This window comes from Gasterosteus aculeatus, chromosome 16, assembly GCF_964276395.1.
Source record: "Gasterosteus aculeatus chromosome 16, fGasAcu3.hap1.1, whole genome shotgun sequence".
Classification (NCBI taxonomy): domain Eukaryota; kingdom Metazoa; phylum Chordata; class Actinopteri; order Perciformes; family Gasterosteidae; genus Gasterosteus; species Gasterosteus aculeatus.
In genome coordinates this window covers 16266910-16282592 of record NC_135704.1, presented here as the reverse complement: position 1 = coordinate 16282592, position 15683 = coordinate 16266910, and the positions used below count along the sequence as shown (strand labels likewise).

The following is a 15683-nucleotide window of genomic DNA, read 5'->3' as shown; positions in this document are numbered from 1 at the left end:
AAGACGCTATGGGTTCAATTAAAACAAAGTAATGAATCTAAACTCTGTCCTCGAACAAACAACAATCTCTGACAACAGATCAAAAGTTATGAACACTCAAACCTAATTATATCTCAGCTCAGAGTAACCTGAGCCAGGCCAGGCTGGTTCCACAAAAGAGGAGCTTGAAAACTGAACCAGCAGCGGATTGACTTCATGTCGTTACTGATCAAGTTTGGGAGGGGGCCGGAGAAAACTAGGAGTCCGGCATTGTTTTAGCGTATATACACGCCGATTCCACATTAACTTTAGTGACCTCCGAGTGGCACAATCGGGAGTCATTACGGCCGAAGTGAATTACATTCTTACTGTATTCATTCTAATCCGTAGTCAGCAGTTTAAAGGGAGACTGTGGCCAACTCTGGCCCCGGGTACACATGTAACTATGACAGAGCTCTCAACTTTACTAAAAAACCTTTTGAGTGACATGTCGGGGGTGACCATACAGTAAACGGGGGAGGGAGGCGCGGGCGCTACACTCATGTCAACTGTTGGCTCGTCAGTAACTGTAGAATGAAGCCTGACTGGGGGAGGTCACACAGGTCGATTTCCTCTGAAGCTGTCAATCAAGGACATCCTAACTGTTTAAAGAGCAAGGGCGGTGGGGGAGGCAGCTTGTATCAATATGGTGTATTGATTGGGATCCATTGTGCAGCTTTCCAGATTAACCAAACAGTTAATGCACACGCACACACATCTTGAATCCTGTTAGTAGATGTTTCTTTTATTTGGCATAGAAGACATCTATGACTTTAGCCCTCTAGAATCAAGTTGTTTACAGAGTTCATCCTTTGGAGAGTTCAATGAGATCCATGGAGGATGAAGTAGTCTGATAAAAAACCTCCCACTGACTCTCACAGATCACTTTCCAGTCCGTGTATTTGCTGGATCACAGCAAAGCATTTCAAGGTGAGGTACTGAAGACTGAGAGACAATCTAGTGCTGTTTACGTCATATTAAGATTATTTGTTATCATCTCACTGCATACATTATTAATGGATAATAGATTAAATGTGACTTATATAACTTTTGGTGGGCATGTGGAAGTGCACAAATATAGATATCTTTATTTTGTGATCATGTTTACGATGTATATTTTAATAATTAGCTGTAATGTCATTATTGTGTGCATCATAATGATTCAGAAAAACCTGCATGAGCCAATGTACATTTTCATTGCAGCTTTGTTAATGAACTCTGTTCTTTTCAGCACTGTTATCTACCCAAAGCTTTTGATTGACTTCTTATCAGAAAAACAGATCATATCTTATCCAGCATGTCTCTTCCAGTGGTTTTCATATTACTGGTTAGCAATTTCAGATATCTTGCTCTTGTCCATCATGGCCTATGACAGATATGTGTCCATATGTAACCCTCTGAAATATACAACCATCATGCAAAAAACAACTGTCAACATCTTTCTTATTTCGGCTTGGATTCTGCCTGCTTGTTTGTTCTCAGTAGGACTATTACTAATTGCTAAAAAAGAAATATGTACATTTCATTTGAAAGGAATACTTTGCAACACCACAATTCTAACACTTCACTGTGTGATGTCAAGAATACTGAATATATATGGCGTGTTGAGTTTTGTTACTTTTTTATTTCTCCCTCTGCTCTTCATACTTTTCACATACGCCAGGATACTTGTAGTATCGTATCGATGTAGAGGAGTCAGAAAAAGAGCTGCACAGACCTGTTTACCCCATTTGCTGGTTCTTATCAACTTCTCCTGTTCAAATGCATATGATGTACTTCTTCCTCGACTGGAACTCGATTCTCCTAAAATTGTACGTTTTATTATGACGGTACAATTTGTAATATATAGCCCTCTTTTTAATCCGATCATTTATGGACTAAAAATGAGGAGAATTAATAATCACCTTAAGAAGCTTTTCTTTAGAATGTTGAGGGGTGTTCAGCTGTTAAGTTAAGGTAACCACAGTGTAAGCATCAAGTTTTCAGTTTGATTTTACTTAAAGGTTTTATTGTGACGTTTGTTACCTTTGTATTGCCGAAGTTTATAGTAACCCTGAAATAATCATGAGATCTGATGAGATAAGCCTTCATAAATCCTTAGAAAGGCAACCCAACAAAATATAGAAAAACAGACGAGAGATGAGAGAAATAAAAAATAAGTATCAAAATATAGTGAGTGAGTTGTGATCTGAGAGAGGTTGTTACATTATGGAGGAGTTTGGGCGGTTGTGATGAAGTTATTGCATGTCAATATTTTAAACAAAAAACAATTAAAGCAAGAGCATGGGCATTATTTTGATTTAAGTAAAGTCATTGTTCTTTATTACATCAATTGAAGTAATAGGATGTCTCTCTGTCAGTGCATTTTAAGTTGAGGTATCTGTGACAGAATAAGACATTCCAGTAGATTCTGAATGTTAATATTATTTGCTAGTTACTTGATTAACGTATTAATGTATGATGAACATACTTAACTTTAATTATTTTTGATGGACTTGTGAAAGTGCACAAATACAGACTTCATTTTGTGATCGTGTTTCCCGCATGATCAGAAGATCATCATAAATTTTACCATTGTGTACCATATCTGGATACAGCAAAACCTCCACGAGCCGATTTACATTTTAATTGTGGCCTTGCTACTGAACTCTTTTCTTCATTAGTGCTATTTACCTAAAGTTGTTAATTGACTGTTTATCTAATACTCGGATCATATCATGTGCCTGTTTCTTCTGCCGTTTTTAAGCTTGGTTTCTGCCTGCTTGTCAAACTGCAGTCCAAATTTTGAGTGCTGATAAGAACCTTAAAAGGATTTCGGATCGTCAGAATAAGGATCGTCAGAATAAACTCTGCACTCTCCACAGGGTCAAAGGCACAGACTATACATGCCTTTGTTGCTCTGCTAAACTTTGCGTTTATTTCTTTGCTCTTCATACCTTTTATATACACCACGATACTTATGATGTTATATAAAAGTTTTAGAGAAGTCAAGACAAACGCTGCACTCACCTGCTTACATAGTCTGTTGGTTTTAATCAGATTTTCCTGTTTTTGTGCATATGATATTATTATAGTTCGACTAATATCTGATTTTCCAAAAATAATAAATTTCTTAATAACTTTAGAAATAATTTGTTTTCATCCTCTCTTTAATCCCATGATGTATGGACTAAACAAGTTACGTATGTAACTACGGTTCTATGAATTCTGAAAGACCGCCAGAGGCAGTGCTTCACAATGGACTATCTCGCGGATACGCAGTTCGAGTCTTTATATCAACAACGTCACCTGTGACCTCAGATGACCCCACGCCATGTATAGGTAGGTGTAATCCTGAGATCAGTCCTACGGAATCTTCACAAGTTCACGGGGCCCTTAAGGCCGCAGCACACTTCATAGGCATACTTCTCAGGACTGTCCATGATGTGAAGACACTCCTGGTAGATTGTCGCTTCATTCTCAATAGCTGAGCTTGGTTGCTTTCCTTGTATTCCTAGGAAATGGCCTCTGAAACCCAGTAGGATGGGTGCTGCTTTGAGAGAGCACAGCCCTCCTTAGTCCCAGCATAACTGACAAGGAACTGTTCCAAACTGGAACTGGTGATAGCAAGGGGAGAAATACCCCTTTTGGCCAATAGGCATCTCGGCTCCACCTGTGTTGGGGGTTCAAAGGGCACGTCTAGGATCTCCAGTGCCAAGGGACTTGGCAGGGGCTTGGCAAGGACCGCTGTGATCTATCAATCATCCCTGTCAAGGTGAAAGCTGCAAAAAGAAATCACATTATCCAAACATACGCCTTCCTGGATCCCGGTAGTTCTGCCACATTCTGCTCAGAACACCTAATGCAGAATCTGCATATTACAGGCAAAATAACCAACATCTTGTTGCAGACTTTGGGACAGGAAGCTGTTGTGCCAGCATATACGTTGGCTGGGTTGGAGATATCTGGCATAGAGGGCAAACAATTTTATACATTACCCGATGTGTTCGCACAGAAGAAAATGCCAGTCACCGCTGATAACATCGTGATACTGGAAGAGCTCACTAATTGGCCGTATTTATCAAGAATACACATCTCAAAGATCGAGGCAAACGTGGACCTGTTGATTGGAACCGACGCTCCTAAAATATTGGAACCTTGGGAGGTCATTCATAGCCATGGGCGTGGCCCATATGCCATTAGAACAGTGTTGGGATGGGTCGTTAATGGTCTGCTAAATAAAACCAGGGATTCTTCAAGAACAGAGGTTTCCTCTGCTACAATGAACAGGATCTCCGTGTGCCAATTAGAAAAAATGCTGGCAAACCAGTACAATCGTGAGTTCAACGAAAAGACTGAGGAGAAGGAAATGTCCAGAGAAGACCTCAAGTTTCTGGAAACCATGGAGGGCTCAGCAGTACTTCAGGATGGGAAATATTGTCTAAAGTTGCCCTTCAGAATCAAGTCCGTCTGCCCAATAACAATGCTGTGGCTCAACAAAGAATTCAGAGTTTGAGAAAAAGGTTTTCACCAGGAGTATGTAGGGTACATGAACAAACATATCAGTAATGCCTACGCAGAGCAAGTACCTCAGCAACAATTGCATTGTGGGAAAGGGAAGGTGTGGTACATTCCCCATCATGGCGTTTACCATCCGAGGAAGGGATCGCTCCGGGTGGTGTTTGACTGTGGAGCCACATTTGAAGGTGCATCCTTGAATAATGAACTCTTGCAGGGTCCTAACCTCACAAGCTCCCTCCTTGGAGTCCTCACTCGCTTCCGACAGGAACCGGTCGCATTCATGGGTGACATCCAAGCCATGTTCCACCAGGTGAAGGTGGCTGAAGAGGACAAAGATTTTCTTCATTTTCTCTGGTGGCCAGATGGAGGTATCACTAAAACCCTGGCTGAGTACAGAATGACAGTAAATTGGTTTGGTGCGGTGTCATCGCCCAGTTGTGCAAGCTATGCATTAAGAAAAACTTCTGAAGATAATCGGTTTGAGTTTGCGACTGAAGTAACACAATCTATCAAGCAGGACTTCTATGTTGATGACTGTTTAAAGAGTGCAGCCACGGAAGGAGAAGCGATCCGGATAATAACAGATCTTGTCGCTCTGTGTCGGAAGGGGGGATTAACGTACAGGACTACGCAGAGTATGTGACCGGGTACATCTACACTTGTGTAGACAACATTGTGCCCACCATACAGGTCAGGAAGTTCCCCAACCAGAAGCCCTGGATTAACAGTCAGGTACGTCAGATGCTGCGTGCTCACTCTGCTGCACTCAGGCATTGAGACTGAGTACAAAGCTGCTAAGTACCGACTGAGAAAAGCCATCACAGCGGCAAAGAGGCAGTACAGAGAGAAGCTTGATGGCTTCTACTCCACTGCTGACTCCAGGCAGATGTGGCAAGGCCTACAGCACATCACCGACTATAGGACCACCACCAGCTCCATCAGCGCCACTGACAGCCTACTTGAGGACCTCAACGCCTTCTACACCCGCTTCGAGACCTCCAGCTCCAGCACAGAGAGGCACACACACACCGGGATCACCCAACCCCACTCCCCCAACAGTCTCATCAGGCCAGGTACGCAGAGCTCTCAGGAAGATCAACCCCCGAAAGGCAGCAGGGCCAGACAACATCCCCGGGCGTGCCCTGAGAGCATGTGCAAATGAGCTGACTAATGTTCTCACCTCCATCTTCAACCTCTCCCTCAGCATGAGCACCGTCCCCACCTGCTTCAAGACCACAACAATCATTCCCCTCCCCAAAAAGAGCCCACCCACCTGCCTGAATGACTACAGGCCAGTAGCACTCACTCCAATCATAATGATGTGCTTTGAGAGAGTGATACTGTCCCACATTCAGAGCCGCATACCGGACACCCTGGATCCCCAGCAGTACGCCTACAGGCGCAACAGGTCCACCTCAGACGCCACAGCTGCTGCCCTCCACTACTCCCTCTCTCACATAGAAAACAAGGACTCCTACATTAGGTTGCTCTTTGTCGACTACAGCTCCGCTTTCAACGCGGTCGTCCCCCACAAACTCATCCATAAACTCTCCACACTCGGTCTGCACCCCACCCTCTGTGACTGGCTGTTTAACTTTCTGACTGGCAGGCCTCAGTCTGTCAGGATTGGAAACAGGACTTCAGCCAGCATCTTCACCAACATCAGCACCCCACAGGGTTGTGTCCTCAGCCCCAGCTTTCCGGAAAGGCGAGCACAAGAATTTCAATACACAGGGCGTGTGTAAATGACAATAAAAATCTTTGAATCTTGAATCAACTTGGAAAAATGGAGCAGCAGGAGTTGGGTTATTTTGCAAGCCATTTCACAGGACCAAAAGGCCGAAGACCTAAAGGAATTGGATTTGGACCAAGATGAACTACCAGTGGAAAAAGCGCTGGGTCTGCAGTGGTGTGTGGAGACTGACTCTTTCCGCTTCAAGACGTGGTATGCGGTTACTAGCTCAGTGTACGATCCTCTGGGGTTCTTGGCACTCGTCACGTTGCTGGCTAAAATTAACTCTGTAGGAGAGGTTGTGGCTGGGATGATGGTTTACCACAAGACATCTTACATCAATGGAAAAGGTGATTGGAGGATTTGGATCTGCTGGCTACATTCAAGGTGGAAAGGTGTGTTAAACCAGTGGACTTTGGAGAGGTCAGACATGCCCAACTGCATCACTTTGCTGATGCCAGCGAAGGAGGGTACGGAACTGTAACATACATCTGGATGGTAAATCAGGTGACCTTGTTGCTCGGTAAAGCCAGAGTGACACCACTGAAGGCTGTGACTATTCCTACACTTGAGTTATCAGCGGCTGTACTTGCTGTCCGAGTGGATTCAATGTTGAGGAAAGAGTTGAACTTACAGTTAGAGGATTCAGTGTTTTGGACTGACAGCACTGCAGTACTGAAATACCTTAACAATGAGGACAGACGCTTTCATACATTTGTGGCCAACAGAATCTCGACCATCAGAGGAACATCTGAGCCTTCACAGTGGAGACATGTCAGTTCCAAAGACAATCCAGCTGACGACACATCAAGGGGAATGAGGGTCTCAGACCTTTTGAAGAATAGCAAGTGGCTTAAAGGGCCTACATTTCTCTGAAAGCATGAAGCGGACTGGCCTAAAACTGAGTTTGAAGTCTCAGTGGACTTGAATGATCAAGAGGTGAGAAAGGAGGCAACCGCAAATGTCATCAGTGTACTTAATGTGTCTAATCCTACTGACAAACTTATTGCCTACTTTTCTGACTGGAGGAGGCTCAAGACAGCAGTTGGCTGGTTCCTCGGGCTGAAGACCATGTGGTTGACATAGATCCACCAGGGAAAGCAATTGGAGGCGTCTGTGGCTAATTGTTTGAGGGACACCAGTCTGAATAGGTCAAAGCGGGCTGCTAAACAACAGAGGGTCACAGAATGATCTTAACACTAGAAGATCAAGTGGGAGCAGAAAGGGCCATCATTGGCTACTGTCAGGGACAGCGATTTAGTGAGGAGATTTCTGTGCTGTCGTCCAGGAACGCAACCGTGAGCCGACAGAGTTGTATCTATAAGCTGGATCCAATTTTGGAAGATGGGCTATTAAGAGTTGGTGGGAGGTTGGGTAGAGGAGCAATTGATGCCTGAAGATGCCAAACATCCACTCATTCTCTGCAAAGGGCAACATGTATCTACGCTCATTATCAAGCATATCGACTACAAGATAGGCCATGGTGGACGGGCTATACACTGCCCATGGTGAGGAAGAGGTTTTGGATCACTAAGGCCAATTCAGCTGTCCGAATGGTCATTGCAGAATGCAGCTTTTGTCGACGCTACAATGGAAGAGCAACAAAAGATGGCATACCTTCCAAGAGAGAGAATCCTTCCAGATCTACCACCATTCACCAACACAGGGGTGGATTATTTTGGACCAATTGAAGTAAAGAGGGGAAGGTCAACCTGTACGAGATACGGTGTTATATTTACCTGCATGGCGTGCAGAGCCGTCCATCTGGAGGTAGCAGTCTCACTGAAAACAGACGCGTGCATTAATGCTTTGCGGCGTTTCATCAGCAGGAGAGGACAAGTGGTGCAACTAAGGTCAGACAACGGTACCAACTTTATTGGGGCAGAAAGAGAACTAAGGGAGTCACTCACTGCTCTGAATCATAATCAGCTTCAGGGGTTTTGCCACAGGTTGGTTGAGTTTTAATACACCAGCAGGTTCACACCATGGTGGGGTGTGGGAACAGTTGATCCTCCTGGTTAGGAGGGTTCTCAGCTCTGTTCTACGTCAGCATAAGTTGGACGATGATGGCTTGCATACTGTGTTCTGTGAAGCAGAGGGTATTTTGAACGATCGTCCAATTACCAAGCTCTCGACTGACTTTGAACTGCTCACACCTAACCATCTACTTCTCTTGAAAGGTAAACCAGCTTTGCCTCTTGGAGTGTTTGAAACTCATGATCAGTATGGAAGGAGACGATGGGGGCAAGTGCAGTACCTCGCAGATCTTTTCTGGAAGAGATGGGTGAGGGAGTACTTACCCTTGCTCCAAGGCAAAAATGGAATCAGAAGAAACGTTTGGTTACTGGAGATATTGTGGTGATCATGGATCCATCAGCTCCCCGTGGTTCTTGGCCACTTGGCAAAGTTTTGGAAGTATTTTCTGACACAAAGGGACTTGTGCGTTCTTTGAGATTACAGACAAAATCTAACATCATTGTAAGACCAGTAACAAAATTGTCTTTGCTACATGGGGTGTAAATTGATTTGTCTGTACTGGGAAACCTTTTTGGTCCTTTTTTGTTTTGTTTGAATTGTTATGTCTGTCTGCATTAATAATTAGGGGCCGGTGTGTAGGAGCCAAATGAATATTTTATTCTGTACACTGGGTGGCGCTGTTCTTGGGTCCTGTGTGCACCTATATAATTGATTATGTAACAATTGGTATCAGGTGTTGGACCCGGAGAGCGAAAGGGTTTTGACCGCTGTAGCGACACGCGAGAGTGGGTTCTGTTGGGAACAAACATTATACGGGAGAAATAAAACACAAGATCAACAACACACAGAACGTGTCGGTGAATTATTTCTGCAAGCAGGAGAACGCAGGGGTGATTAAGGCTGAAAGAACTGCGCGTCATACAGACCTATCCGGGGGGAATCCAGCACTACAGTAGCCCAGGTAAAGGGACCGGGTTCCTTTAACAGTTCCCTCAGCCAGAACCTAACTACTGGCTCAGGGCTAGGGATTTTGATGGTACGGTAATGTTTCTCATAGCGAGCCGGCTCGGGGCTGGCATCGGAATTGAGGCTTACACCCTTGGGATAGGGTAAAAACCACCCAGGGTTCCGATATATGAAATGCCCAGTAGCCAATCTGCTGCTGGGAGGAATAACTAAAGGCTAGCCCGGAGACCTCATGTTTTGGCCAGACTGCTTCTGGAGACTTTTGGCAACTGTTAAGCCCCAGGTTCGGAGGGGACCATATGGTAGGGTTGCATGGGAAGCGAGCCGGCCTCTAGGCGGAACGCCGTGGCCTGCGGCAGTTACTGGGGTTAGCTGGGGGCAGAGAAGGGCCTTACCCCCAAGGTAAGCTCTATGTTCCTGTGAAGAAACATAACTGCTGTCTGCCCTGGCTATCTACAACAGTCTGCTGAAGCACCTGGTTTAGCAGCTGACACAAACAGCTCCTCCGCTTCCATGGGGACTTTGTGGAGGATTCTCCTATATTTGGTGACTGCACCAGCCAGACGTCCAGGTTCCCTCGATATGAGGCCAAACACCTGCAGTGAAACATCATTGAGGCCGGTGGCGGCAGCGCCAAAAGGTAGCCCGCTGCAGCAAAGCTGAGAGGGCAAGCATGAGGTAGAAAAGGGAGATGCCGATAAGGTTGAAGAGGAGCTTTACAGGTCCTATAGAGTTGTGTAAGGGTTAATAAGCCTTAGTGGACACCACGTCAATGTCGATTTCGTCCACGTGGCATCGTGGTTAGTTAGCCCACTACAAGTGAGGACCCAGGGTTAACAGTGAGCACTGCTAGATCTCTAGTGACACAATGTATGTGTTGATATAGTCAAATGTAGCATCTCACCCAGTTGGCCTAGGCAAGAACACCCTGCTGTTAGCTGTAAGGTCCCATCAGAAATGTATCCAGTGCTACTGCTGTGTTGTGTTCTGAATTCAAATGCAACACTCAGGAGACAGGAAAAGGTTAATGCCCTGCTAGGCGTTTTAATGGTCCGAAAGTACAGTTATTCTTACGGTACATTTATACATCTGAATCCGGAAGAGTGGTCAGCGTCCCGGCGTGTGTAAATTGGTAGCCAAAACAATAATCCAGACAAGTGGCAACGGTTGGCGATAGGCAACTGCAGATCTGTAATGAGGCAAAAAACAAGCAATCAGAATGACTGCAGAAAATAGGTTCTACAAGGTACGAACAGCAACAATGTAGGTCTTAGCTCTCTTGGTACTTGCCAGGTGATTCTATGGGAAGATCTGGCGAGGAGTGATGGAAAAGCAGGGTACTTGAAGGCTCTGGTGAAGATTGGAAACTGGATACAGGTGTGCAGTGTCCACACCCAGCCAGCTCGTTACCAGGATGGAAAACACATGAGGCCTTGAGTGTCTAAGTGACAGGGTGACGATTGCGCAATGGATAGCGTGCAGGGACTCAAAATGCGGAGGTGGCGGTTTTGAAACCGTAACAGCTTGTGTTGATCCAGTCAACTAGCACCACCCTCAGTCAGGAGGAGGATGACCTGCTAGCTGTGCTAACCATAAGGTAATAAAAACCCCACTGTAAACGTGCTGGTGTTGATCTAGTCAACTAAGCAACACGTCAGTTAGTCTGGGCGAGAGCACCCTGCTAACTGTGGTAGTTGTCAAATGTACAAAACATGGATGAAATAGAACTCTCCACCCCTGAAGAAGTTATTTTAAGTAAAACTGACTGAAATCTGTTTTTAATTGATGTGACATCATTGATGTTATAATGATTTTACTGATCCCCAAATTTCCACCACAATAGTGTGCGTCTTTTCTTACGTGATATTAATAATTTAGAAGTGACTCAATTTAGCCCAAGTGAAACCTAGCAGAAGACTAGTGTGGTGATTGTGTTTCTGTTTGTTTGGGTTTTGGCTGTGTTCTCCTGTGTTTGTGTGCGGCAAGGGTTGTGGCTGGCTGTTGGCGGCAACTGGACGAGGCACACCTGCATCCAATCATCATCCTCCTCCATATAAACCTGGGCGTCTCATCAAGTCGACGCCAGATTATTCCGTCCACTACGAACTCTCGTTTGCATCATCGCCCGGCTCGTCGTCCTCCCCGTTGCCAGGATCCTCGCTAGCCAATAAACTTTGTTCACATATCTAACTACAAACCTCTCCATGTCTGCTTTGGGGCCCGAACCTTCACCTAAACTTAACAGAATAATCTGGCCATAACATGGACCCCGCAGAGAGACGTGGAGAAATTCAGACTGGCGCTTTAATCCCAAGGGAGTCGAGTGGGGCAGCATGAGGCAGCCTTAAACGAGGTGATGGAGACGCTCAACAGGCTTACCTCCACAGTTGCGCAAATCGGCAGCCGAAAGGACCAAGTTTCTACTCACCTCTCCACGCTGACTGCTTCGTCTCCCGCTCCAGCTCTGGTCCCGGCTCTTGCCCCACCACCTCCTGCGGCTCCGCCGAGCTCTTCCTCCACTCAACCCCGGGAACCCATCATCCCCACACCCGTTAGGTTTTCGGGTCAGTCAGGGTCCGGTAGAGAATTCCTTTTTCAATGTAATCTCGTTTTTGAACAACAGCCCTTCACTTACGCTACCGACAAATCGCGGGTAGCGTTTGTTATGAGTTTCCTATCTGAGAAAGACGCGGCTTGGGCTGTAACGCTCTCGTTTAGCCAGTCTCCGGTTTGTTTTTCCTTTTCCTCCTTCTCAGGAGTTTCTTAAAGTGTTTGACCACCCGCTGCGTAGCAAGGAGGCTAGCAGTCGGCTCCTGTCGCTACGACAGGGAGGAGACTCCGTAGCTAAGCATTCGGTGAATTTCCGGATTCTAGCGCTTGAGGCCGGGTGGGATGAAAGAGCGTTGCAGGGGGGTTTTCTCCGGGGATTGAGAGAGGAGTTGAGGGACGAATTGGCTGCTCGGGATGAGACATCCTCTCTAGATGAGTTAATTTCGTTAGCTATTCGTTTAGATTCTTGTCTTCATGAGCGTCGTAGGGAGAGACTAGGGAAAGTTAGTCTCCCCCCTCCCGTGACTCAGAGCGTGAGCCCTCCCCAGTGGGGGCTTGTGCCTCCTCCTTGTCCCGACAGGAGGTTTTCCCGGACCGCGTCTCCTCCCTCCATGCAGCTTGGAGAGACCAGACTCACACCACGGAAGTATCAACGTCGCCGGCGCCATGGTCTCTGCCTTTGCTGCGGGCAGGATGGACATCTGCAAATGCACTGCCCGCTGCTGCCAAAAGGGGGGGCTCACCAATTTCTGGAGGAGCGTTGGTGAGCCTGTCCTGTTTGTTCGTCTCCTTCCTGTTTGACAATTAAAGGGACTGTGTCTTGGGATCAGTCCTCCCGTTCCCTGTCCATTTTAGTGGACTCAGGGGCCGATGACAATTTTATTGACTCTAGTTTTGCTTCTCAGGCAGGTATCCCCTGCCAGCTGCTTTCTCACCCTAAGAGGGTTTTTGCTTTAGATGGCAGGCTGTTAGCTCAGGTCACCCACCGCACGGCGCCCGTGAACCTGATGCTATCCGGTAACCACCAGGAGATTATTTTTTTTTTTTAATTCCTTCTCCGGCTTCCCCTGTAGTGCTAGGGCTTGCTTGGTTGAAGTTGCATAACCCTCAGATTGACTGGTCCTCTGTCTCCATTTTCAACTGGAGTCTTTTCGGTCATTCTCATTGTTTACATTCTGCCATCCCGTCAACCATGTCTTCAACACCCAAATCAGTGGACGTCAGCTCTGTGCCCCCAGTTTATCACCACCTCCGGGAGGCGTTTAGTAAGGACCACGCTCACTCTCTCCCCCCCTCACAGACCTTATGACTGCTCCATTGATTTAGTTCTGGAAGCTCCTTATCCTTCCAGTAAGCTGTATAACCTATCTAAGCCGGAAAGCGTGGCCATGGAGACATATATTACTGACTCCTTGGCCACAGGACTAATTCGACCTTAGTCTTCTCCGCTAGGGGGGGGGTGGGGGTTGTTGAAAAGAAGGACAAGGCGTTCGGACCCCTTCATGAGGCCTCTATCTTTACGAAGTTGGACCTCCGAAACGCTTATCACCTAGTGAGGATCAAGAAAGGAGACTAGTGGAAGACTGGTTTTAACACGCGCTACAGTTTATTGTGGAGGTGGATGCTTCCGACTCCGGGGTGGGAGCTGTACTTTCACAGCGCTCCTCGGCTGATCAGAAGCAGCACCCTTGTGCCTTTTTCTCCCGCCCTCCTAACTCTGCAGGAGTGGAGGCACTGGCTGGAGGGATCCACTCACCCTTTCATTGTGTGGTCGGATCACAAGGACCTCTCCTACCTCAGATCGGCTCAGAGGCTCAACTCACGCCAGGCCCGATGGGCTTTGTTCCTGGGGCGGTTTCAATTCACCCTCACCTATCATCCAGGATCCAAGAACATCAAACCGGACGCACTGTCACGTCAGTTGGCTCCCCCGGTTGAGGACACCGCTGTAAGCACCATCCTGCCGTCGGCCTGTGTGGTTGGAGCAGCTGGGTGGGAGATCGAGGGTGTGGTCCAGGGGGCCCAGAGGGACCAGCCGGTTCCACAGGGTTGTCCTCCGGGCAGGTTGTTTGTTCCAGAGGTGGTGAGGTCTCCTGTCCTGCAATGGGGACACGCCTCCCGGATTGCCTGCCATCCTGGTTTGCGTAGAACACTGGCTCTCCTACAACAACGGTTCTGGTGGCCTTCCATGACAACGGATACCAGGGGATTCGTCGCTGCCTGTTCCGTCTGCGCCCGGAGTAAGGCCTCACACCAGGCCCCCGCCGGATTGCTGCACCCCCTTCCCATCCCTCACTGCCCGTGGTCGCATGTGGCGGTCGACTTAATCACTGGCTTACCCCCCTTGGAAGGCAACACAGTTATACTGACCGTGGTCGACCGGTTCTCCAAGGCAGCCCACTTCGTCCCCCTTTCCAAGCTACCTTCCGCACTGGAGACCGCCAACCTGCTGGTTACCCACGTCTTCCGCCTTCATGGCATCCCGATGGATATTGTCTCTGACAGAGGTCCGCAGTTTTCCGCCAGAACGTGGAGGGCGTTCTGCAAGGCGCTGGGGGCATCAGCCAGCCTTTCTTCGGGTTACCATCCTCAGTCCAATGGCCAGACGGAACGGGCAAACCAGGATCTGGGGGCGGCCCTGCGTTGTCACTGCTCGACATCCTGCTTCCTGGGCCACACACTTCCCCTGGACTGAATATGCTCACAACTCCCTGGTCTGCTCCGCCACAGGTATGTCCCCTTTCATGGCAGCTAATGGTTTCAAGCCTCCTCTGTTCCCTTCTCAGGAGACTGATCTGGCAGTGCCATCCATGGTGGAACATCTCCGGCGTGTTCGTCGGGTCTGGCGCGAGGCCCAGGCGGCCCGCAATCAGCGAGTGGCGGATCGGCACCGGCCCCGGACTACCAGCCGGGACAGATGGTCTGGCTATCATCCCGTGATCTGCCCCTCCAGACTGAGTCCCGTAAACTGACTCCGAGGTATATTGGGCCATTCGAGGTTGACCGGATCATTAACCCTTCGGCTATAAGCTCCCCCTGTCGCTACGGATTCACCCCACTTTTCATGTCTCTCTCCTCAAACCAGTGTCCACCAGTCCACTAAGTCCTCCTGCAGAGCTCCCCCCACCCACCCTTGACATTGATGACCACCCGGCGTACACAGTATATAAGGTTTTGGACGTACGCCGGCGTGGTCGAGGCTACCAGTACCTCGTGGACTGGAAGGGTTACGGTCCAGAGGAGAGACAGTGGATTTCTCGTTCCCTCATCCTTGACCAGTCTATTTTGGATGACTTTTATGAACAGTTCCCGGGCAAGCCGGGTCGGGGGGCTTTCCCTGAGGGGGGGAGGGGGGGGTACTGTGGTGATTGTGTTTTTGTTTGTTTGGGTTTTTCCTGTGTTCTCCTGTGTTTGTGTGCGGCAGGGGGTGTGGCTGGCTGTTGGCGGCAACTGGACGAGGCACACCTGCATCCAATCATCCTCCTCCATATAAACCTGGGTGTCTCACGTCGACGCCAGATTATTCCGTCCACTACGAACTCTTGTGTGCATCATCGCCGGCTCTTCGTCCTCCCCGTTGCCAGGATCCTCGCCAGCCAATAAACTTTGTTCACATATCTAACTACAAACCTCTCCTTGTCTGCTTTGGGGCCCGAACCTTCACCTAAACCTAACAACTAGAAGCTGGCATTGTAGCCATCTGTCATTCAAAGTGTCCGTGTCCTTAACTATGCTTTATTTTAAGCCTAATTATTATTTAGTTAATTAACCGTGCACAGTTGACATGTTCAGATTATTAGCACAGTTGACATGTTCAGATTATTAGCTGCATCAATCACTGTTTCCCCACCAACTCTTAAACATTTAAAAAAAAAAAAAAAAAAAAAAAAAATTGAACATTGGTCTCCAAAGGAGGCTCCGACAATATTCGCTTTTATGC

At 47.5% G+C, this 15683-nt stretch overlaps 1 protein-coding gene across 1 annotated transcript; it reads left to right on the top strand.

Annotated features, from left to right (window-relative positions):
- Positions 1-1034: 1034 nt before the first annotated feature.
- Positions 1035-2029, top strand: LOC144388784 (olfactory receptor 10J5-like). Its single transcript, XM_078090625.1, has one exon. The coding sequence runs from the start codon at positions 1035-1037 to the stop codon at positions 1971-1973; it is 939 nt and encodes a 312-aa protein (XP_077946751.1). The 3' UTR covers positions 1974-2029.
- The last annotated feature ends 13654 nt before the right edge of the window (positions 2030-15683 follow it).